Source organism: Sciurus carolinensis, chromosome 14, assembly GCF_902686445.1.
Source record: "Sciurus carolinensis chromosome 14, mSciCar1.2, whole genome shotgun sequence".
NCBI lineage: Eukaryota > Metazoa > Chordata > Mammalia > Rodentia > Sciuridae > Sciurus > Sciurus carolinensis.
In genome coordinates, this window is record NC_062226.1 from 53,486,996 (window position 1) to 53,514,126 (window position 27,131).

General features: G+C 33.2%; 1 protein-coding gene across 10 annotated transcripts in view; it reads right to left on the reverse strand.

Moving 5' to 3' along the window:
- The window catches only part of Cntln (centlein), a 365,014-nt gene that overhangs the window by 196,352 nt on the left and 141,531 nt on the right, over window positions 1-27,131 (reverse strand). For all 10 annotated transcript variants that reach the window (XR_007104991.1, XR_007104992.1, XM_047524968.1 and 7 more), the window contains one exon: window positions 14,725-14,919. Coding sequence is in view for 8 of the 10 variants with exons in the window: in XM_047524968.1 (XP_047380924.1) it covers window positions 14,725-14,919 (195 nt within the window). In the remaining 2 variants the exon portion in view is untranslated. The remainder of the gene's footprint in view (window positions 1-14,724; window positions 14,920-27,131) is intronic.

The window sequence follows — 27,131 nt, forward strand, 5'->3', positions numbered from 1 at the left end:
AGCAACAACTTGAGAGGCTGAGGCAGACTTGTAAGTTTGAGGCCAACCTCATCAAGTTAGCAAAACCCTGTCACAAGATAAAACCATAATAGTAACTTTTAAAAAGGACTGGCTCTGTAACTCAGTGGTAAAGTATCCCTTAGATCAATTCCCAGTACCAAAATGATGATGATGATGATGATGATGATGATGATTTAGTAAATGGATTCAACATCACAATACAACAAAAGAGAACATATATGAACTGAAGAAAAATATCAAGGTTGCAGCAAAGAAAGAAAAATCTTTGAAGACACCCCCGCCAAAAAAAGAAAGCTGAGAAGATGTATGGAACGAAGTGGAAATGTCAAATGTGCTTAAGGAGAATCTAATAAGGAGAAAAGAGAATGAATGTGAAGAATACTTTTTTTTGTTGTAGGATGGTGTACTGGGGATTAAACTCACGGTCACTCAACCACTGAGCCATATCCCCAAGTCCTATTTTGTATTTTATTTAGAGACAGGGACTTACTGAGTTGCTTAAAATCTTGCTTTTGCTGAGGCTGGCTTTGAACTCATGATCCTCCTGCCTCAGCCTTCTGAGCTGCTGGGTTTACAGGTGTGCACCACCGTGCCCGGCCAGAATACATTTTTGAAGATACTTTTACCAAGAATTGTCTAATAAAGATGAAAACCATAAAGTCACAGCTAGAAAAGTCCTAAAAACCACAAATCTGGAACAACAGAAACTCAATGATATTTCCACAATTAAATGAATAATTTAAAAAGTGGTGAATACCAAAGGTAAAGAGAAAATGTAAAAAATAAGGGGAAAAGACAATAACCTTCAAAGGAGCAGCAATTAGACAGAAAGATGAGTCCTCAGTGCAAAAAACAGAAGTCAGAAGAGAAGGTATATCATCTTCAAAATGCAGAGGCAAAGGAGACTGCCAACCAATTACTCCATTTACTAGGAAACTATCCTGCAAATACAAAGCCAAAAGAAAGATATTCTCCAATAAACACAAAATGAGAGAATTATTTGTGAGCAAATTCACACATACACACACACACACACACACACACACACACACACACACGTGAAAAACCACTACAGGGAGGGCTTAAGGAAAACAATTGCAGAAAAGACCTAAGAGCCCTTAAAAGTGTAAAAATTCTAAATGAAATTAATATTTTATAATAATAATAACGTCTTAGAGGGTAAAAATATGAATTTAAAATGTAAGACAACAATGACAAAAACAGGTAAAGAGATTAAAAATTAGAGTTGATTTATCCATTCTCTAGAATGTGATAAAAAGTAAAAGTAAACTCTAAAACATCAAGAGAAGATGACAGAGTAGAGGAAAGCTGCATTCTAAGCTGTACCATGGCTCAGGACCAAACCAGCAGGTGTACACCTTCTAAGTGAGGTGAGTGAAAGAGGAATTTTACTAAAATTCAATACTGGACATTCAAAATGGCTTAAGCACTCAGAAATTTGAGTACAATAAACAAAGAACAAAGAATACATTGGAGCCCACCCAGCTGCCACACCAGTACAGTGTGGCTTTACCACAGGAAGGAGGGAAGAACACAGATTTGGTACAGAAAAGCCTGAGATTAAAAATTGTTGCCTAATCTTTGTTGATCCTGAGATTGCACTGTGCACTGGTGCTTAAAAAGCGCATTCTGCTCTCAATTGGCCACAGAGAGCTGAGGAGGCACCAACTTGGGTGACTATACTGTTCCAGGAGATGAGATCATAAAAAATACTGCCACAATATTTTACCGTGTGCCTATCATAACCTGGGTGTGCATGGTCCAACATGAGTGAAACAGGAACAGAGTGGACTCTACCCCAAGGGGATTCGAGTCACAAGGATGAAGGGAAGCCTGACTTTTTGATTGTTTCTGGTGGCTCATGTGACCAGCTGAAGCAGGCTAGGAGTCTGACCAGATGCGGGTAAATATACTCAGGGACTAAGCCTGGGAAGGCTGCACTCATGGGGAGCAGTGAGTGTAGGACTGGCACCCCTGCCCCATGATGAGAATTTTCAGGAGGCTTCTGAGAATCAGACCTTCATCAGAGATAGGCTACGTGAAGGCCTAAGGGCTAATTGATATAATCTCTCCAAAATAGACACCAATCAAAAAAAGCCCAGAGGCCTGATTAGACCTAGGCCCCATCTGCAGAACTCCCCTAAATAACACTGCAGAAGAGGTACCTTAGAAGTGCACCGAACTCATTGAACAGATAAAATGCCAACTGAGAGTAGGTCCTAACCCATCCTATCTCATACTGGTGAGAAGGGAAGCTGAGTATTATATCAAACGGCTTCAGTCACAGGCTATTCCATTTGGTAGCTCAGAAAGCAACACGAAAACAGAAGGGGATTAACAATGCCCACCCCTTGCTCTATCAGTACATAACACAAGAAGAATTGGAAAGACTGATATTGGACATAAACAGTGACCACCCAATCTGGTCAACTATTTGGACCACCTCTGTGGTGATGGTTCCTTCCTTCTAAACTAAGAACTTTTTTTCCCCATGTGTATATGTGTGTGTGTGAGAGAGAGAGAATGAGAGAGACAGAGAGAGAGACAGAGAGACAGAAAATTTGTGCATGTGAATTCTTGCCACGCTAATTGGTTCAGGGACATATACATACATAGTTATTTGTTCCACTGTCTCTCATTTTTAGCATGTTTTACTGTTATCATTTTTTCCTAGGTTTGTCTTTTGAAGGTTTGGGTTTTCTGGATTGTACATTTTGGTTTAGTTTGGTATTATTTTCATTTGTTTATTTCTCTTGATTCTCTTTCTTCTCTTGCTAGTGGCCAAATTCTATTGTTCCCTCTCTCTTTCTTTGAATCTTCGATTCTACTATTTTTCCACATAAAAGTCACCTGCTACATCTCTTTACACTCTCTCTGTAAATTGTAAACTCTTTCTAACTTCCTAACATGTTTTGAAATTGTAAACTCTTTCTAACTTCCTAACATGTTTTCATTTCTTCTGATTAACTGTATTTTTAACATCTTTCAGAACTAATTGGTTTATATAACTCCTGCCCCCACCATTAATGGTGATACAATCAGTACTGCTGTGGATATCATAGCTGAAACCTGCTGTTTGTTTTAAAGTCAGATGTAGTTCATGGTTATTGTTTTTACTGTTGACAACTGTTGAACCAATCATTCCTGTTTTGTGGTGGTAATAAATGTTGATGATATCAAAGTAAAAACTGGGTACTTACTGCTGAGTATTGTCTGCAAAAGTTGTTACAATTATTTCACTCCATTCTGTGAGAACCTAGGATTCTACAGCAACACTAAAAGTTCACAGGTTAGAGACTCTGCTGCTGAATTACACTCAACAAAAAGACAACGTCCATGACTCCACACATAAGACATTCACTCTTCAGTTATACTTTAACACAAAAAATGAAGGGACAAAAACAAAACTAATGATTAGACTATGTAATCCTCATTCCATTCAAGCTGGGGTGATCATTAATATATCAGACAACACAGTAGACACCTGCAGTTGAATTCCTGATCTAGTTTAGTTTTTTATTATTGGTATCATTGTTAAATGCTGACCCCACCATTACATATAGGTGTCAAATAGTATTACACACATCAAAGTAGACACTGGACATTTAATATGAACCTATATATTTCTTACTGATCTTAGTGCCACTACTGGCTCTACCCTCCAGCTATGAAAGGCTAGAAAGAGATGGGGATATTTCAAGATCACAAAATAGAGATCTTGACCTGAGAAATATTCACAACTCAATAAAGCAACAGTGAATCTCACTTCAAATACAATCTACTCCACCTGAGCCCTAACGAAGCTCCAACTCAAGAACTAAGGAGACAACATTCACAAACCAAAAAGGACCCAGGAAGAACAATCACAGAGCAATCTTAGAACCCACACCTTGGCATCTATTTATACATCAAAAACAGAGAGAACTCCCAGAATAAATAAAATGATTACACACAAAACAACATGTGGAAAAAAGAAGTAGGGAATTCCACCTCATATGATGAGTAAGTCCAGCACATCTGAAAACATGAGAAAACAGGCAAATAAATCTCCCACAAAATCCACAATCACCCAACAACAAAGGATCACACTGATAGTGAGGTGGATGAAAGCCCAGAAAAAGATTATTAAAAAACTGATTATTAAAATAGTCAAAAAACTAAACAAAGATCTAAGATAGAAATTAGAGCAATTACAAGAGATGAAAGAAAATTTTAATCAAGAAGTAGAAATAGTGAAATGAAATCAAGCAGAACTACTAGAAATGAAAGACATTATCAATCAAATAAAAAACTCAACTGAAGGCATAACAAACAAAATACAATGCACAGAAAGTAGAACCTCAAGGGGCTGTAGCTGTAGCTCAGTGGTAGAGAGACCTTGCCTACCACATGTGAGGCACTGGGTTCAATACTCGGCACCACATAAAAACAAATAAATAAAATAAAGGTATTCTTTCCATCAACAACTAAAAAAATATTTAAAAAGAAAACAGAACCTCAATCCTTGAAGACAGAACTTCAGGCCTTGAAAACAGGTTAGAGGTTATATGATCTTGAATACTGGTTAGAGGTGTATGATCTTGAGTACACAGAATTCAATAAAAAAAGGAAAAAATTATGGAACATGACCAAAATGTATAAGAACTCTGGAAGAACATTAGAAGATAAAATGTGAGAAACATTGGTATAGAAGAGAATGTAGAGATACAAACTAAAGGTATAAAGAACATTTTCAATGAGATTGTTACAGAAAACATTTCCCATACCAGAAATGAGATAAACATACACATACTAGAGGCTTACAGGACCCCAAATAGACTTATATGAATGAGAAGTTCACCAAGACATATCATAACCAAAATGCCTAACAAAAAATATTAAAAGCTTCAAGAGAGAAGCATCAGGTCACATTTGGAAGCAAATCAATAAGGCTCACTTCTCATTTCTCACCTCAGACCCTAAAGTCAAGGAGGCCCTAGATTGAAATATTCCAAGTTCCAAAAGAAAATAACTTCCAGCCAAGTAACTACACCTAGCAAAGCTCAGTTTCAAAGTCAATGGGGAAATAAAAACTTTCCATGACAAGAATAAACTAAAAAAATTCATGAGCATCAGGCCAGCAGTACATAGAAAACTCAAAGACAAACTGTGGGCAGAGGAACTAAAAAACAATCCCAAATCCCCCAGAGGAAGTTCAATAGAAGAATAACCCACTAAATGGGAATCAAGACAGGAAAAAATAAAACAAAAAAAAACAAAATGGCAGGAAACCATAAACACATATCCATACTACTGCTGAATATTAATGGTGTCAACTCCTCAACTAAAAGACAAAGATTAGCACAATGGATTAAAAAGCAAGATACAACTATATGCTATTTATAAGAGACTCATCTTATAGGCCAAGGCATCCACAGGCTGAGAGTAAAAGACTCAAAAAAAAAATATTTCATGTATGTGCACCACAAAAATAAGCAGGAGTGGCCATTCTCATATCCAACAAAGGAGAGTTTCAAAAAAAATTAATCAGAAGAGACAAAGAAGGCTACCACATCCTATAAAAGAAATAATTCAACAGTAAGATAATATAATGGTAAACATTTATGCCCCAAATAAAGGGGTTACCAAAACATAAAATCAATAAAGATATCCACATCTCATATAAAACTATAAATCAAATGGTACTAATAGACATATACAGAATATTCCAACCCAAAACAGGTGAAATTACTTTCTCAGCTACACAAGGAAGATTTTCAAAAACAGTTCATATTCTAGACCACAAAGCAAATCTTAGCAAACACAAAAATTACATAATCCCATGTACCTCATCAGATAATAGAATGAAACTAGAAATCAACAGCAAGAAAAATAACAAACAATATAAATACATATAGATTGAACAATACTCTCTTAAATGAAGAATGAATCAAATAAGCAATGAGAATAGAAATGAAGAAATTCTTAGAAACAAATGAGAACAGAGAAATAATAGAAATATATTTAGGCTCTACCTCAAGGGTTTAGAACAAAAATAATAAACTAACCTACAAAATCAGTAAAAGACAGAAAATAATTATGATCACAGCCAAAAATCAATGAAATAGAGAATACAGAAACAATACATTGGATCAATGCAAGCAAGAGTTGGTTATTTGAAAAGATAAATAGGCTTGATAAATATTTAGCCAAACTAACCAAAGAAACAGTGAGAAGACCCTAATGAACAATATTAGAGATGAAAAAGGAGTTGCTGCCACAGATGCATCCTGAAATTCAGAGAACAATTAAACCTATTTTGAAAATTTATACTTCAATAAATTGGAAAATCTTGAAGACATTGACAAGTTTGTACACATAAATGACTGACCCATATTGAATCAGGAACATACAGAAAACCTAAAACAGAACTATATCAACTAATGAAATTGAAATAGCAATTAAAAGTCTTTAGAAAGTCCAGGTCCAGATAGGTTCTTAGATGAATCCTACCAGACCTTTACAAAAAAGAACTAACCCCAGTCTTTCTCAAATTATTCCATGAAATTGAAAGGGAGGGAATACTCCCAAATAATTGTTATGGAGCCAGTATAATTCCAACCTTGATACTAAAACCAAAGATGCATCAAGGAAAGAAAACTACAGACCAATATCCCCAATGAACACAGATGCAAAAATCCTTAATACAATATTACCAAACCACATTCAAAAACACATCAAGAAGAAAATACACCATGATCAAATGGGTTTCATCCCAGGGATGCAAGGTTGGTTCAACATACACAAATCAATAAATATAATTCACCATTTAAACAGAATTGAGTACAAGAATCATATGATCATCTCAAAAGATGAAGAAAAGACCTATGATAAAATCCAGCACCCATTCATATTAAAAACAGTGGAGAAGTTAGGGATGATCAAAGGAACTTACCTCAACATCATGAAGGCCATTCTGACAAACCCAAACCCAAAATCATACTAATAGAGGAAAAACTAAACATATTTCCTCTAAAATCAGGAACAAGACAAGATGTCCATTCTCAGGACTCCTATTCAATATACTCCTCAAAACTCTAGCCAGAGCCAGGCACAGTGGCACATGTCTCTAATCCCAGCAACTCAAGAAGCTGAGATGGGACGATAGTGAGTTCAAAGGCAGCCTAAGCAAAAGGGAGGCACTAGGCAACTCAGTGAGACCCCGTCTCTAAATAAAATACAAAACACAACAACAACAACAAAAAAACACATAGGGCTAGAGATGTGGCTCAGTAGTCAAGCACCCTAAGTTCAAACACTGGTAGGCAAACAAAACAAAACACACAAACAAGCAAACTATAGCCACAGTAATCAGGCCAAAAAAGAAAAAGAAATTAAAGGAATACAAATAGTAAAAGAGTAAGTCACACTCTTTCTGTTTCCTGATGACAGGATCCTACATATGGAAGAGCTCAGAAAACTCCACAAGACTTCTAGCACCGATAAATGAATTCAGCAAACTATCAAGATCAGTACTCATAAATCAACAGCTTTCCTATACTCCAACAGTGATTGTGTTGAGAAAAAAAAAATCAGGAAAATCATTCCTTTCACAATAATCATTAAAAAATAAATTACTTGGGAATTAATCTATCCATCAAAGAAAAAGATATTTACAATGAAAATTATAGAACCATGGAGGAGAGAAATTGAATAAGACCTTAGAAGATGGAAAAGATCTCTCATGTTCTTGAACAGTCAGAATTAATATTGTCAAAATGGTCAGATTACCAAAAGTATTATAGAGATTCAATGCAGTCGCCATATATTCTTCACAGAACTAGAACAAATATTTCTAACATTCATTTGGAAGATGAAGACACCCACAATAGCCAAAGAAATCATGAGTAAGAAGACCAATACAGGAGGCATTATAATACCTGATCTGAAATTATACTACAGAGATATAGTAACAAAAACAGCATGTATTGGTATCAAAATAGACGTGATGACCAATGAGACAGAACAGAACAGAGACAAACTCACATACTTAAAGGCATCTGATACTTCACAAAGGGGAGGGATAGATAGGTTCACATAAAGATAAAAGAAAGCTCAGTAAAATGGAAAAAGGAACTTAAGAGGCTGAGTGGAGGGATGGGTAAGGGGAGGCAATGCAGAATGAATTCAAGAAAACCATGTTATGTTTATATATAAATATATGTCAGGGAATTCCACCTTATGCATAGGTAAATAGAACTAATCAAATATAAATTAATAGTCGAGTGAAAGGAAGTCTACTAGAGTAGAGGAAAGGGAATGGAATAGGGAAAGGTATATAGGAGGGAAAAGCAGGGGATCATGAACTGAAATCAAATTCTCTGCATGTATGAGTGTGTTGGGATGAACTGAACTACTACATGTAACTATAAAGCTTTAATTAAAATGATAAAAAATAAATAGTTGATAAAAGAAATAATTGGTTGATTCTATTCAAAATAATGACAGATTAGATTCTATTAGATTAAACCTCCTGCATATTATTTACACTCCAAGAAAAACATAAAAACAATTACTGAAGGCAACAAAGAATGATCAAATGCAGTTAGAAGCTGGATAATTATTTGGAAAATTGAATAGCACTGGGTAAGTAATCCATTTTTATGGATTTTTACCTAGGGAAGGCAACCAATAAACTATATGTGGGGAGACTAAAATCCAAGAATCTTAATTGTTTAAAGAACTAGAGGACAAAATTAAGGCCTACTGCTATAGCTGGAAATGCAGGAGAGAAATACCAGATAGGAGGAAGTCAAAACTGCAACTGCGTTGAGCGGACCTCTAACAAATCCTTACAAGATTAAAAGAACTGAAAAGCAATTCACTGTCATCCATGACATTCATGTGATGGAAAACAGAGCTTGGTACTTCAAATCACTAAATCTAGATGAAAAAAATCATATATATATTCAATACTTTATATATTGAATATATATATATTCAATATATAATACTTTATAAAGTATATATATTATATATTCAATATAAAGTATTATATATTGAATATATATATATTCAATACTTTCATGAGTAATAAAACAAATCAGAGTGTAACACGTTACAATATATACTACACAATCTTAACTTATAAGATATAGAAGAAACATTAACACATTAGGCATATTCAAAAGTAAAGAACCACCAAGAAGAGAGAAGTCATCAAATACAAGAATATTCAAAAGATGAAATTACAATAAAATTATTATTTAATTTTATTTTTTTAGTACCATCAATTGAATCCAGGGGCGCTTTACCATAAAGCCACATTCCCAGCCCTGTTTTATTTTTTTATTTAGAGACAGGGTCTCAATAAGTTGCTTAGGGCCTAGCTAAGTTGCTAAGGCTGGCTTTGAATTTGTAATCCTCCTGTCTTAGCCTCAAAAGTCACTGGGATTACAGGTATGTACCACCATGCCTAGTAAATTGAGGTAGAGAGGAAATATTAATATATGAGGCATATTCAAAAGGAAAGGAAAAACATCAAAAGGAGAGAAGTTATCATACACAAGAAGATCCAAATGATGAAATTAGAATATAATTATTTTGCAGTAGCTTTTCAACAAGGGCCTAAATAAATTTGTTTATACAATATAAACAAGAAGGAAAACCACAAAAATCAACGAAGTACAATAATGAATCAAATGAAAATTCTAGAACTGATCTTAAAATATTTATAGAGAAAATCAAGACTTAAGAACAAATTGAAAATTACAGAAATGCCATTAAACTTGAATATATATTAAAAGAAATTGCATAATCAGAATGACTCAGATACCAAAAGATTAGGAAAAAATGAACAAAGCATCACTAAATTTGGAACACAGAAAACCCCAATATAAGTGAGAATTGGAATCCCAAAAGGAGAAAAGAAAGAGAAGTTAAAAAAAATATATTTAAATATTAGTAACTTTTTCAAATTCAGTAAAATAATTTTACAAAAACCAAGGAAGCTAAGGCAATTGCCAAGATTTTGAATACAATAATAAAGAAACTTGATACATTATAAAATATTTAAAGTGAAAAACTCTTGGGAAGAAAAACCAGAGAAAACTGACACTTTCATTTAAGTGAAAAACAAAATGAATTCTTATAGACTTATTATCAGAAACAATGAAGTCCAGAATATAGAATACTGACATTTTCAAACTGCTTTACAAAACAATTACCCTAAAGCAATTAACCTAACAGGAGGGAAGGAAAATAAATGAAGGAGAAATAAACAGCAAAAATCAAAAAACAAGTGATAAAGTAGTATATCTAAACAAACCATAGTAACAATTACATTATAGTATAAGTGAATTAACGTTGCAATGAAAAGCAAGAATTGTAAGAATAAACTGAAAGAAAAACAAGATCCAAATACATAAGATTTAGATAGATATAAAAATATTTAAAGACAACTATAGGTTGAAATTCAAGGGATGGGAAACTTCTATGTAAAATGTAATCATTAAAAGGAAGAACTGGTTATACTAACATGAAAAGAGATTTCAAGTCTACAGAATATAGCAGTTAAATTTCACTTTTTATAATGACAAATGTTTTCATCAAAAAGGAATAATCACCATATGTATTCACCTAATAAAACAGTTTTTGCAAAAATGAAGCAAAAATTGAAAAAACTAAAGGGAGAAAAATAAATACAATCATATTGGGAGATTTTAATATGTCTCTCTTAAGCAACTAATAGAAAAATTGAGGCATAGAATCTGAATACTATCAAGTACAATGACATAATTAATATTTAAGGAACATTCAGGCCTACTGTGCACTGTATAAATTATTTTCAGGTGTATATAGCACATTCAACAAAACCATACGCTGGCCCATAAAAAACTCAATAAATTTCATAATATAGCAGTCATACAGAGTATAATCTCTAACCAAAATGCAAGTACATTGGAAATCTATAAAGACAAGAAGATATAAAAGGAGAGAAAACACGTAAAAATATTTCAAGAGTAAATCAGAGGCTTCTAAGTAACCAAATGGCAAAAAGAAAATCACAAAGGAAATAAGAAATGTTTCTAACTGAATACTTGTTTGTAGAAACTGACAAGATGATGATAAAATTTCTACAAAAAAATCAGGAGTATATAGAGCATTCCTGAAAAGAGAATAAAGTGATTTACACTATTGTCATTTCAAAAATTACTTTAAAGGTACATATGTGAACAGTTAATATGGTTTGGATCTGGAATGTTCCCATAAGAGATGAGGCTCTTAGAAAATGATTAGATTGTGAGGATCATAACCTCATCAGTGGATTAATAAGTTGGATAAACTACTGGATGGTAATTGTAGGCAGGTGGGCCATTGCAGGAGGAAGTTAGCAACTGGGAAAGCAGCCTTGGGGACTTTATCAGTCCTCGGCTCCTTCCTTTCTCTCTCTCAGCTTCTTGTCTCCCTGTGCTGAACAGTTTTCCTCCACCATGCCCTTCTGCCATGATGTTTTTCCTTTGCAGCCAGCCAACCATAAATTAAATCCTCTGAAACAGTGAGCCAAAATAAATCTTTCCTACTCCAAGTTGTTCTTGTCAGGTTATTTTTTTGGTCATAGTGACAAAAAGCTGACTACACAGATGGGCATATTTCTTAACTTTATCCTGTTCTATTGATCATTTTGTTTAGAGCATTTCCCAATAAATTTTAGAATAGGCTTGTCAATTTCTTTAAAGAAAACCAGCCTCCTGGCAGTTTGGCTGAGATTTCATGATAGATATATATAGGGAAAACTGGCCTTCTTAACAATGTTGCATTTTCTGATTCCTGAATTTAGTGTAGCTGCCCATTTAATGTACGGGCATCTTCTTTACTTTCCCTCTGGTATGTTTTGTACTTTTTAAAGTACAAATTTTGTGACTGTATTGTCAAATTCTATTTTAATTATTACAAACATTTGAGGTCATTATAAATGGCATTGTCTTTTATTTTCAATTGCTGATTACTTACTTTTATATAGAACTACAAGTGAATTATAAGTTGATCTCTTACAACATTTGTAAATTTACTTACTATTTCTAGGATATTTTTCATAAATTATAGGGATTCTGTACAAATGCCATGTTATCTATAAACAGTTTCACTTCATTATTTCTAATTTGAATGATTTTATTGGTTTCTTGTTTAACTGTACTAGTTAGAATCTCCAGGATAATTTTGAAAAGAACATATGAGAAAGAACATCCTTGACTTGTTTCTAATCTTGGAAAGCATTCAGTGTTTATCATTAAGAAATAAATTATATTACTATTACATAAATTCTTCCAGTGACATGAAAAGGAGACAGTTCTTTGCAATTCATAGTAAAATGCCAACAACACTTTAATATCAAAATCTGATGGGAACTCATGAAAGTGCAGTCCAATATCCCCCATAAACATAGAGCAGATATCCTAAGCAAAATATTAGAAAATTTGAATTTAGTAACATATGAATATTATAAAACATTATGTTAGGTTCATTTAAGAAATGCAAAATTGAATTAATAATTAAAAATCAATTGCTGTAATTCACAACATTAATGAAATAACTTCAAAAGCTTTAGAACTCTATAAAAGATTCATAAAAAACAATGTATATATTCAATACCTATTCATGAAAAAGCTTTCATCATACTAAGAATATATGGTATCTTAGTTTGTGATGCTATAAGAAGATACACTAAAAACAACAAAAGACTAGAAATAACCTAAATACTCATCTAGAGAAAATAAACAAGTAATTATGATAGTCATAAAATAGAATACAATAAAAACTGAAAATAAACAGCTATAAACAAGAGATGAGTCTTAAAAACAAAATAATGAGTCAAAATTGCCAAAAACAATAAAATAATACATATTATCATACCACTTCTATAAATGATGAGACTAAATTATACACCATTTTCTCACGAATTTTTATGTGATAAAACTTTAAAAATAATTGGGGGGGGGGGACTAGGGATGTGGCTCAGTGGTAAACTACTTGCCTAGCACCTATAAAGCACTGGGTTTGATTCTCAGCACCATAAAAAAAAAAGGAATAAATAAAATAAAGGTATATAAAAAAAGAAATCTTTAAAAAATAAATAAATAAGAATAATTAGGGCCTGGGGTTGTGGCTCAGTGGTAGAGCACTTGCCTAGTATGTGTGATGCACTGGGTTTGATTCTCAGCACCACATATAAATCAATGAATAAAGGTCTAACAATAACTAAAATAAAAAAAAAAATTTTAAATAATCAAAATGGTAAATACTTTAGTGGTTACTCCTAGTAAAAGACAAGGTACCAGATAAGGGAAGAAGTACAAATACATATAACTCATTAGTTATGTTCTAGTTTTTGGATGAGTTGGTGGGACAAGAGTATTTATTATAATACTCAAACAAATAATGCAACTAAATTAAAGTAAGTAGGTGTACACATACAACACAATAATGTATCACGATACAAATTTTATGATTAGCCCAATTCAATGCATCTGCTGTAAAAAAAAAAAAAACTGCAATATAATACAATGCAAATTTAAAACTGCTGTCTTAGGTTGAGTTATTAGCAACAGAAAATGTGCTAGCTTCAAATATTACAGATAAAAAATCATTAAACACCCAATTACCTATTTCCATTGATTGCATTTCTAAATTAATAAATCATAAAATTTAAAGAACTGCTATAAGTACCTTAAACACACAAATTCATAGAAACAAAGTATTTTAAAAAGATATTTAAGCTGACAGTTACCTTGAAGACAATCTAAAAGAGGTACCAATGAACATTTTCTGTATGTCAAGCCCCCTACTTAAGCTGTCATTAATCCTCACAAAATTCTATGACAAAGATACCACCAACATCAACATTTTATTTATGAGGAGACTTTGGTTAAAAGTGGTAAGAAATTTATTCATTTACCATAGAAAATAATCAGAATGGTCAAATGATTTTGTGCAAAGTCACAATAAATATACTGGAAGAATCAAGACCAATAGATACTGACTATTGTGTACCAGGCATTATGGCAAGTACTTTATAAGATATGCTGTTAGATATGCCATTGCCTCCTTTAGTCAAATACTCTCAAAATAGACATGACCTATTAATTTGCTCCTCCATAATCAAAATAATTCACACAGTATCTATACAGTTGTCCCTCTATATCCATAACACAATGTTCCATGACCCCCTGCAAATACCAAAATCTATAGATTCTCAAGTCCCTTATATTTGAATAAAATCTATACACTTTAAATCATCTCTTATTTATAATACCTAATATAAATGAGTCCTGTGAAAATATTTAGTATACAGTATTTTTAAGGAATTATCATAATACAAAAATCTGTTCATGTTCAAAACACTTGCAACTTTTTTTCAAATATTTTTTATCTTAGTTTACTTCACGGATGTGGAACTCGCAGATTCTCAGCAGAGGGTCAACTGTTTGATGTACTTTTTATTTCTAAATGCATTTCTATAACAATCTGTAATGTATATAAAATTCATGTCCACAAAGAGTAAAGACAATAGTAAAACAAAAAACATTCCACTACTGATATCCCAGTAAATGTAAATATATTTAAATTGTTTGTTTTAATACAATGTAAAAGATGATTTAATTTGGTATTACACTGGCTAATATTTTTAGAATATGTTTCTCTCACCTGGGCTGAGTGGTCTGAATCATTTTCTTGAAGTAAAGAATATGGTGCTCCTAGTGATTTCTGAAGTTTTTCTTTCAATTTTGCATTCTCTTGTTCTTTTTGAAATAGTTGATCTTGAAGATTAACAACACTTTGACGGAGCATAGATTCATTTGATTTTGTGGTTTCAAAACAAATGTGTAACTCATTGTAGAGCTGTTTAAAAACATTCAGATTATATTAATAATCAAAAAACTAGTTAAGTGCCTGTGTGTGTGTGCCTTAATATATACATGCAAACATATATTGACAACATATGACATAGTACATTTTAACTGAAAAAGAGAAACAAGACAAAGACATAAGGACAACTAACTATGTAATCAAATACCAATATAAAACTGCAACCAATGTTGAAAAGGTCATAAGTATTATTGTCAGTTCAATGAAGAAAAAATGATCAATTTCTAGGGAATATGAAAATATTTTATGCTTGTATGTTACTTTCATAGGGCTTCATGTAAGAGGTCTTGAACTAAGTCATTACAAATTTATTAGACTGAACTGAAAACAAAAAGCCATTCTAAAATCTTACATGCAGTGCTAAAAAAAAAAAAACAGAAAGAAGCATAAGGTATATCAGCCTAATTATCCATAATATATATATGTGTGTATATATATATATATTTATATAAAGAAAAAAGAAAAAACAGGAATATTTCATTGAGAATTCATTAAAATCGATGTATTCTCATTTCATATACATTAATATATACTTCTAAGGTGAGGCAGAAGGAGTAGTAAGAGACATAGTGACTTCTCCACCACACACTTTCTGCATTTGTACTCCTATTCAGAAGTTGCCCTATCTTTATCTGATATGATTGGCTGGGTAATTCTGAAGACACAAGGGCAAACTGTCTTGCACTGAATATCCATCCTTCCAATAAGCAGGTGAAGAAGAATAGAAAAAGACTGGAAGAGATGATTTAGGTCATTCCATATCTAGGAATTGGGACAAATTCTCATTCCTTAGTTCGTATGTCAAATAAACTTCTCCTACTTGCCTGCTGTCTTTGATGGGTGACTGGCCTTTACTTACTTACTAGCAATAAGACTACTAAGTTGCAGACATAAGAGTATAAGAAGCAAAGACAGTCCTCTAGCACTTTTAATTCTAGGACCCAGTCCAACAGAAACTTAGCCAAAACATCTTCAAACAAGATTTGTCTATCTTTATTTTTAAAGTGTTTTCTGGTGACAAAACCTCGGGATAATAAAATGGTTATTTTTCTAGAAGATACTGCAAGGAGACAAAAGTTTATAGATATTCCAGAGTCCCCTGGATACTACATTATTTTCATTTCATTAATAACAACAGAGTTTAAAAAAAAAAGTTCTCAGGTATATAAGTTAATAGATTCAATCATCTGTTCTGGTTGAGGCACCATGAGTAACTTTTTTTCTACTAGCAATCAGAATGCATCAAAACGGTTTTCAGAGAAAATCTTTTCTCTATAATTCCTTTCCTTTAATAAACAAAAGGCTGGAATTTTATCACACTTTTTGTAAGATTCTACTGTATGAAACTGTTATCATATATTCCACTATGTATCTTACAGGTATAAATCATTAAAATCTATCTGTAAAATTTATTGTGCTTATTATTCTTCATAATATTTTCTCTTGATGAAATTAAAGTGAAAAAGAGAATCATATTTTAGAAAACAAGTTAAAACTAGATTAGAACCCCCAAACTCCAACTCCATCAATTTTCAGGAGCTAGTACTAAAGTACACTTGTCCCATATTTCAATGTGCATTGGAAAGCAAAATATTTTTATTACTTAAATAATTTTGAAAAGGTATACACTCTCTCACCCAATGACACTAACTTATTTAACAAATTTTCTATATTTACTAATTATACTATTTGGTGACATTTAGCCAGATAATAAATTCTTTTTTTTTTTCTTCAGATAATAAATTCTTCAAGTGAAAAGTATATTTATACAAGAAGATGGGAAGAATAAAACTATAATTTAAACTGAAGTTTAGGCAAAAAAGTATGCATAGATTAACTCCTTATTTCCTTAAACTGATATTAGTTTATTTAATGTGATTACCATTAAAGAGAAAAAGTTTATAAAATACATAGTTAGTACCTGAAACATGTTAGTCTGAAAATTACAATGGCAGATATAATTCATATCATATTTAAATCACATGTATGTTTATTAATGTTGTAAGATGCAAAAACATTTACTATTACAGGCTGGGATTGGTGGCAAACACATACAATCCCAGCTATTTAGGAGTCTTAGGTAAGAGAATTTCAAGTTCAAAGTCAGACTTGGCAACGTAGCAAACCATTGTCTCAAAATAAAATATATAAAAGACTGAGGGTATAGCTCAGTGGTAGAGTGTCCCTGGGTTCAATTCCTAGTACCCCTCCACCAACATTATATAAATGTCTATATGCTTAGAGTAAAATAACATAATAGTTTACATTTAATTATCTTGATAAGTGTTTCTGTCATTAGGATGTCCTTATATATTGTAAGTAGATATATATATGAAACTATTGAATTGTTAAGGAGACATGTGCAATTACTTACATCTTTCCTGTTCTCAAAAACCCTTTAGTTTTCTCTATTCACCTTTGCTCTCCTAGTCATGTCCTTCATTCTACCACTCTGAATTGTTTCTAAACTTTGCACATAATAAAGTGGATGTTATTACATACTTTAAAAATAAGAGAAGAAATGTAAGTGTGGAAGGCACTTTCTCAGAACAAAGGAAAAATAACATGGCATCATCAGTATCAATGTGCACATTTCACATCTCTGTTCTAACACTGTTGAAACTCTGCACTATAGAAATAGAATGTCCAATAATAATGTGTATTACCTTTCAAGGGAGACAAACAGTTGGCAAGTAAAAGAATATAAGGTATATAAAAGAATAAAAGGTATATAAGGCAACACTTCCTGCATTCAGGGCTTAGCCTATAGATAAGAATCCACTGGGCCAGTGCTGACACTAATTAATGCTGCTCCTGCTGAGGGCAAAGGATAAAATGAGAAGAGTGTAAAAATGAGAGAAAAAGAAAAGATGAAACATAAACTTCATTAAAAACAGAACAGGAAATTAGGAAGATACAATTGTTGCTTCTTTGAAAAGATAAACAATATTGATAAACCCTCAACAAAACTCCCAAGTAAAGAAAATTAGAGATGCACAAGGAAATATCACTGATACTTCTGAAATCCAGAGGATCATTAGAAACTATTTTGAAAATGTAACTCTAATAAACTGGAAAATCTAAAAGACATTAACAAATTTCTAGAAACACACTTCCTGCCCAAATAGAACCAGGAAGATACAAAAACCCAAACAAATGACTATTGAGTAATGAAATTAAGACAGCAATTAAAAGCCTTCCAACAAAGTAGAGTCCTATACGAGATGGATTCTCAGTTAAGTTTTACCACAACTTTAAAGAAGAACTAAAACCAATCTTCCTCAAAATTATTCCAGGAAATTGAAAGGAAAGGACACTCCCATGTACATTCCATGAAGACAGTATAACTCTGATACCAAAACTACAGAGCAATATCCCTGATGGACATAGATGCAAAATTTCTTAATAAAATATTAGCAAACCACATTCAAAAACACTTCAAGAATATAATATTCTTGGCCAAGTGGGTTTCATCTCTGGGATACAGATTGGTTCAACATATTACAATCAATAAATGTAATCCACCACTTAAATAGAATTAAGAGTTTTATTCAGGTTTTTGCTGCTGTGACCCAAAGTCCAGACAAGAACAATTTTAAAAAGGAAATGATTATTGGTACTTGTAGTTTAAAGGGTCTCAGTGCAAAAATGAACAACTGTATTTCTGTGGGCCTGATGTGAGGCAGGAAATCATGATAAATGTGAGGCAGACAAAATCAGTTGGGGACATGGTACCAGGAAGCAAAGAGTGGCAGTGCTCAATAAGAACAAAACAGAAACCTCAAAGGCATATTCCAAGGAACCTACCTCCTCCAGTCACGCCTTACCTGCTAGAGCCATATTAATTCCTATTAGGGCATTAATGCACTGATTATGTTAAACCTCTTATAACCCAAACATTTCATCCTTAATCTCTCTTCTATGGTCTCACACATGAGCTTTTGGAAGCTCTAAACCATAACAGGACAAGAATCATATGATCAACTCACTAGATGCATAAAATGTCTTTGATAAAATCCAGCACCCATTCATGTTAAAAACACTTGATAAATTAGGTAAAGAAGGAACTTACTTCAACATTAAAAAGGCTATATATGAAAAAACTTAAAGCCAACATAGCACTAAATGGAGAAAAAATGAAAGCATTTCCTCTAAAATCAGGAACAAGACAGGGATGTCCATTCTCCCAACTCTTATTCAATATAATCCTTGAGACTCTAGCCACAGCAATCACAAAAGAAAAGAAAATTAAAGAGATACACATAGGAAAAGAAAAAAATCAAATTATCTATTTGCTGATGACATGATCCTATATCTAGAGGAACCCCCCCAAGAAAGCTCCACCAGAACACTTCTAGAGATAATAAATTCAGCAAAGTAGCAGAATACAAGATCAAAATTCATAAATCAATAGCTTTCCTATAGTCCAACAGTGATTCTGCTGAGAAAGAAAGCAGGAAAATCACTCTATTTACAAAACCATAAAAAATGAAATATGTGGGAATTAATCTAACCAAGGAGGTTAAAAAAAGCTCTATAATGAAAGTTATATGACACAGAAGAAACTAAAGAAGACCTTAGAAAATGAAAAAATATCCCATGTTATTAGATAGAAAGAATTAAAATTGCCAAAATGGCCATATTACCAAAAGTGTTACAGAGATTAAAGCAATCCCTATCAAAATACCAATGACATTCTTCATAGAATTAGAAAAAAAATTCTTAAATTCATTTGGAATAATAAGAGATCCAGAATAGCCAAAGTAATCCTGAACAAGAAAAGCAAAGCAGGAGGTATCATAATACCTAATCTGAAATTATACTACAGAGATACAGTAAAAACAGCATGGCACTGGCATCAAAATAGACAATACTTCACACCATCTGATATTTCACAAAGGTGTCAAAATATAGGTTGGAGAAAAGATAGCCTTTTTAACAGAAGGTGTTGCAAAAACTGTATATCCACATGCAGAAGAATAAAACTAGATCACTATCTCTCATTCTACACAAAAATCAAATAAAAGTGGATCAAAGACTTAGGAATTATACCAGAAACTTTGCAACTGTTAGAAGAAAACAGAGTCAATGCCCCAATATATTGGCACAGAGACTAAAAAAGTAAAACCAAGAATCAAGAAGTGAAATGCCATCAAAGTAAAAACTTCTCTAGAGCAAAGGAAACAATAAAGACCATGATCAGAAAGCTTACAAAATAGGAGAAAATCTTTTCCAGCTTCTCTGATAGGATTAATATACAAAATACATAAAGAATTCAAAAAACTTAATACCAAAAAATCCAAATAACTCAATCAATAAATGGGCTGAGGATCTAAACAATGTTTTGCAAAAGAATTAACACATATGGCCACCAAATATGAAATAATGTTCAAAGCTCTAGCAATTAGGGAAGTAAATCAAAGCTACACTAAAATTTCATCTTTCTCTAGTTGGAATGGCAATTATTAAGAATATAAATAATAACAAATGTTGGTGAGGATATAGGGGAGTAAGATAAGAAGTGTTTTAAGAATGAAGGGGTGTTGTATTTTATCAAATGTTTTTTCTGCATCTATTGAAATAATCATATGATTCTTAATCTTAAGTCTATTGATGTGATGAATTACATTTATTAATTTCCAGATGTTGAACCAACCTTGCATCCCCAGGATGAACCCCACCTGATCATGGTGCACTATCTTTTAAATAAATTTTTGTATGCAATTTGCCAGAATTTTGTTAAAGATTTTTGTGTCTATGTTCATCAGAGATATTGATCTAAAGTTTTCTTTCCTTGATGTGTCTTTGTCTGGTTTTGGTATCAGGGTGATACAAGTTTCATAAAATTACTTCGGAAGGGTACCCTTCTTCTCTATTTCATGAAATACTTTGGGGAGTATTGGTATAAGTTCTTCTTGAAGATCTTGTAGAAGTCAGCTGAGAATTCATCTGGTCCCAGGCTCTTCTTGGTTGGTAGGCTTTTGATGGTTTCTTCTATTTCGTTGCTTGAAACTGATCTGTTTAAATTGTGTATGTCCTCCTGATTCAGTTTGGGAGGATCATATGTCTCTAAAAATTTCTCAATGTCTTTGAATAAAAAGTCAACAAATAAATGGCCTAATATTATATCTCAAAGTCCTAGAAAAGAAGAACTGAAGGCCACCAAAAGTAGAAGACAGGAAATAATTAAAATCAGAGTTGAAATCAATAAAATTGAAACAAAAGGAACAATTCAACAAATTGACAGAACAAAAAGTTGGTTCTTTGAAAAAGTACACTAAATAGATAAACCCTTAGTCACACTAACAAAGAGAAGGAGAGAGCAAACTCAAACTACTAAACTTCATGATGAAAAAGGAAATATCATGACAGACACCATTGAAAAACATAACATAATTAGAAGCTACTATACTCCAACAAAATAGAAGATCTAATTCTTGAAGAACTAAGCATAGTAATGATTGGGGAGAAAATTGTTAATATTGGGCTGGGGTTGTGGCTCAGTGGTAGAGTGCTTGCCAGGCATGTGTGAGGCACTATTTCGATTCTCAGTACCACATATAAATAAATGAATAAAATAAAGATCCATCAACAACTAAAAAAATTTTTTTGAAAGATCTAATTTTGTCAATTTTATTTTATTATTATTGTTATTTTTTTTAAGGAGGAAAAGGGGTTAAGAATCCAGGCTTTTTAATAGATCGCAGAACTATAATGGGAATTCAAAAGTGAAAATTACAAATGGCAAAATTTGCTAATTCAAATGCTTAATGACCAAAAAGGTATGCAAGTGATCAAATATAAGTGGAGGAGAAAAAGAAGTACAAATGCAATAATCAATAAAAGACCACTGGCCTTAATATCAACAAAATAAGACAGACAAAGGAATATAACAGAGCCAAGGGTACTGAGGTAACCTAGAGAGCATGTGTCTTATCTACCATGGACAGTTTTCTTTTTTTTTTTTTTTTTTTTTTTGCCTTGGTCACACAGAATTTCAGGGCCAACATGGTAAATCTCCCAATTAAAAAAAATTTTTTTAATTGTCAATATAATTTCTTAATTCAACTCACCTGAGCCTCACACCTAAACTCCAATAAAATTTTGAAAATATTAAAATCAACCTATGTGAAATATTTTAAAAATATTATTTTTTAAGTAAAATGTTTTATCTCATTGCGTGGATTACCAGATTATTCAAATTCACTGAGAATACCCTAGAAAAATTTATGGATAAAGACTTGCTATGGTTTGGATATGAAATGTCCATTAAAAGGTCCTGTTAATCCAGGAGGTGAAATGATTCTGAGTTATAACCTAATCAGTGGGCTAATTCATTTAATGGATTCATAATTTGAATGGATTATTGGGTGGTAAATGTAGGAAGGTAGACCCTGGTTGAAGGAAGTAGGTCACTGGGAGTATGCCTTGTGAATTTTATATTTCTTCCTAGTTCTTCATGCTCTCTTCTACTTCCCAGTTGCCTTGAGCTGACATCTTTCTTCCACCATGTCTTTCCACCATGATGTTCTGCCTCATTGCGGTCCCAGAGCACTGGCGTCACTTGACAATGAACTAAGATCTCTGAAACCTTAAGCCAAAATAACCTTTTCCTCATCTTAGTTGTTTTTATCAGATCTTTCAGTCACAGTGACAATACAACTGCATAACACAAGACTAAAGTAAAATGATCTAGGATTAGAATGAATAATTTGATAAAAATGAAAAATGGAAGTCTGAACACACATGAAAATGATGACAGTGTATCATTCCCAAATATTAAAATCCTGAACTCTACAACTAATACAGTTTGGGGTGGTGGGTGGAGAGAAGTTTAGGAAAAAATCTGCAGAAGATGAAAAAGTTTAAACACCATGATATTATAGCCAAATTTAAAAAAAAAAAAAAAAAAAAAAAAACCTACATCTGTGCAATCAGGGAAAACAACAGAGTAATGTTGGAGTTCCCTTTCACAGAATATGGTTATATGCTATAGTCTTTCACCAAAAAATAAATAAAACAAACGAACAAACAATGAATACTTCTAAATAGCAATTCAGATACCAGATATCAGGGTAAATTGGGTAACATTAAAGGTTATTAAACACTATAAAAATTTTGATGAGAATTCTACAATGCAAATTTGTAGTTAACTGAATTCTTTAAGGGTAAGATCATATTCTATTCCAGGTATAAATGAACTTATATTGCAGGCCTTAAAATAAAGTTTAAGGGTATGGATTCTGAACTCAATATTAATGAGATATGAGTTCTACAGAAGTAATCATTTGAATTCAGACAATAGTCTAAGCCTCAGAAAACTGATTTATAAAACAAAAATAATTATTATAAATAATAATAATTTCACAAAGGGTTAGTGTGACACGTAAATAAAGAAACAAAAGTCTAATTTTCAAGACTTGATTAAACAATAAACTCAATAAGAGTCCATCATTACAACTAAATGGTTGCTGAGGGTCACTTGCATTTTTACCTTAGTTTGCATAATATTGATTTTGTGGTTTAGATATGAGGTATCCCCCAAAAGCTCATGCAATGAGACAATGCAAGAAAGTTTAGATATGAAATGATTAGGTTATGATACCCCTAACTTAATCAATACATTAATCCACTTCGAAGGATTAAATGAGTGGCAACTATAGACTGGTAGAGTATAGCTAGAGAAGGTGCATCACTGGGAAAGTGCCTTTGAGGTATATATTTTGGCCCTGATTAGTCAAGCTCTCGCCACTTCTCGACTGACATGTCTTGATTTGCTTTGCTCTGCCATACCCTTCTGCCCTAATGCTCTACTCACCTGTGGCCCAGAGCAATGGAATCAGACATCTACAGACTAAGACCTCTGACCATGAATCTGAAACTTCTATCTTCTACGTTGTTTTCTAGGTCTTTTGGTTACAGCAGCGGAAAAAAAAAAAAAAAAAAAAAAAAAAAAAAAAAAAAAAAAAAAAAAAACTGACTAAAGCAACTGTTCTGAAAAGATTTATATAAATGGAAATACAGGTTTTCCCTGGCTTATGGTATATTTTTACGTTCTTTATAAATGACTGTGATTTAGCTGGAAGGTCCTCTCACTTGTTAGTTTTTTCACTGCTATGACAAAACACCTGAGAAAATCTAATTTTACCCAGAAAATTTTATTTTGGTTCACAATTTCAAAACTTTCAGTCCATGACTGCTTGGCTTACTTACTTATGGGCCTGTGGTGGTACATCATGATGGAAGTATGTAGAAGAAACCTATTCACCTCAGACCAGTGAAGAAGAAGAGAGAAACAGACAGGGGTCATGGTACAAGTATCTCCTTCAAGGGAACCCCTCCAATTACCTAACTTCCTTCCACTAGGACTCACCTTCTAAAGGTTCCACTACATACCAATAGTGCCAACAAGCTGACAGCCAAGCCTTCATTACATAAGATTCTGTAGGATACTTCAGATATATAGTATACCATTCTGCCCCTGGGCCACAAGAGCTCAATCTAATCTCATAATGCAAAATGCATTTAGTCCATCTCCAACAGCCCCCAATGTCTCAACAGTGCCTACACTGAAGAAAAGTCCAATCTAAAGTCTCCTTTGAGACTCAAGACAAACTCAGCTGTGATTCCCAATAAAAATCAAAAAGAAAGTTACACATTTCCAAGATACAATGATGGGAAAGACACAGTGTAAATACTACCATTCCAAACATTAGGGAAAGGGTCACAGAAAGAAAGGAAAGACCAAACTAAGACCCAATCCAGTTGGCAAACATTAATCCCATTATCCTGTGTCTGGCCTCTAGGTCACACAGTGATGTGATATGATTCTGTTATCTTGTAGCTTACATGGCCACTCTCTTGGGCTGGATTAGTTTGGTGCCTACAGCTTCCCTCAAAGAGCATTCCATGTGCTTAGCATCTCTAACTATCTTGGATCTCCACACTACCACTCTGGCTTCACTCTCACAGTTTTACACATTCCCCTGTCAGGAACTGCTTACAAAACCTCTGACCCCACCACATACTCTGACCTCCCATGCTTTTCTTTGAAATCTTGGTGAAAGACTCCATGTCCCCAAAACTCTTGCATTCTAATTGTCTGCTGAAACCAACATCATGGTAACAATGCCACCATTTGCTACAGTGTGAGCTATAATCAAGCCTACTTGAATCAAGGTTACAGTGCCTTGCCTTTGTATAACTTGATGGCTGAACAGGGGGAAACAAAACCCAGGGAAACAATTGCCTAAGTGACCCTATATGAGCAGGATGCCCAGGGCCTTATTCTCAAATGAAAGATCTTTAAAAGAAATTTATACTTTTACACCCTTGAGTCTTCAATGGGTCATATCTTGTGGATTCCTTAGATGCCCTTATGGCATCTTTCTTATTATACTGGTGCAAAATACTTGGCTTCATTTTAATGGTACTAATCTCTATAACCACTTGGTCATAATTGTAAATGCACTTCTTTTCTGGCCAAACTGCAAGTTTTTTCAAATCTTTTCAATCTTATTTTGCTCCCAATTTTCATTATAAATTTATCTAAATGCAGCCAGTAACACCCATGCTGCTGCATGAATACTATGCCTCCTTGAAATTTCCTCTGCCAGATAAATAAGTCTATCACCTTTAAACTCAGCCTCACACAAAGTCTCAGGGCATGGACAAAATGTGGACAAGTTATTTGCTAGAATGTAACATGCAGTCTCTATTCCATTTCCCAACAGAGTCCTCATATTCATCTGAAACCTCATCAACGTGGCCTTTAATGTCTTCATTTTTATCAGTATTCTGGTCTTCTGAGTTTCCACGAGAGTCACCCATTAAGCTCCATTTAAAGCACTCTAGGTTTTTTCTAACCCAGCTTTCCAAACTTTCCCAAACTCCTCCTGAAAATCTATTTTCAAAAGCTTCTGAACATTGCCAATTACAGTCACAGCAATGACTCCTCTTGTTTGTACCAAATATTAGTCAGCTTTATTGTTGCATGATAAAACACCTGAGAAAATCAACTTAATGAAGAAAGATTTATCTTGGTTCAGTTTCAGGGATTGCATTCATGGATGCTTAGTCCAGTTGCTTTAGGCCTGTTGGCAATGAAGGATATCACAACACTGATAGAAGAAACCTGTCCATTTCATGATAGCCAAAGAGAAAAGTGAGAGATGGGATGAAGCCCCAATATCTCCTTCAAGGGCACAACCCCAGTAACCAAACTGCCTTCCACTAGGCCTCATCTCCTAAAGGTGGAAACTCCTTCAGTTTCCACTTCCTTCCAATAGTGTCACAGGCATCAACAAGTCTTATCACATCAACCTTTTGGGGATACTTCAATTTCTAATTCTAGCACTTGCATCCTTAATTTCTCCATATTTTTATTCCATGGAGATGAATTTACCCACTTGGGTAAAAATTAAGTGGACAAGAATAATATATGAATCCGTATAGAAATTTCCCTGTTAAGTTTTAAGTTATTCAAATAAGCATTTATGCTTTTAAAATTGCATCACCCAAAGAAGTTACCATTCTATACTACTCCTTAAAACTGAATGAGTTAACCAAGTCTTATCTTAATTTATGACCCAATTTTTTATTGAATTACACACTGACTGTTAATATGATGTTACTAACTTCTTCATAAAAAGAACACTTTCTGGAGCTGGGGTTGTGGCTCAGTGGTAGAGCGCACTTGCCTAGCATGTATGAGGTACTGGGTTCAATTCTCAGCACCACATATAAATAATAAAATAAATGTCCATCAACATTTAAAAAGAGAACACTTTCCTATGTGGGTAGGTTTGAGTGTGTGTGTGTGTGTGGGTGTGTGTCTGCGTCTGTGTTCATGTTCAATTCGCTCTAATAATTACTGAGTCTGAACTAATAACAAAGGGATGTTCACTTCAACTTTACTATAATAGTGAAAAATTTAAATAATATATAACTACTATAAAATGGTTAAACAAATTAAATTATTATTTCTAAAATAATTATATGTCATAGCTTTTAATATAATGTTTTGCTATTTTGTTATTGTTTTTGTGGTACTAGGGAATAAACCCAGGATCTACTATTGAGTAGATCCCCAGAACTTTGATTATTTTGAGACAGAGACTTGCTAAGTTACCCAGGCTGGCCTCAAGCTAGAAATCTTTCTGTCTTAGCTACCCAAGTAGCTAGCA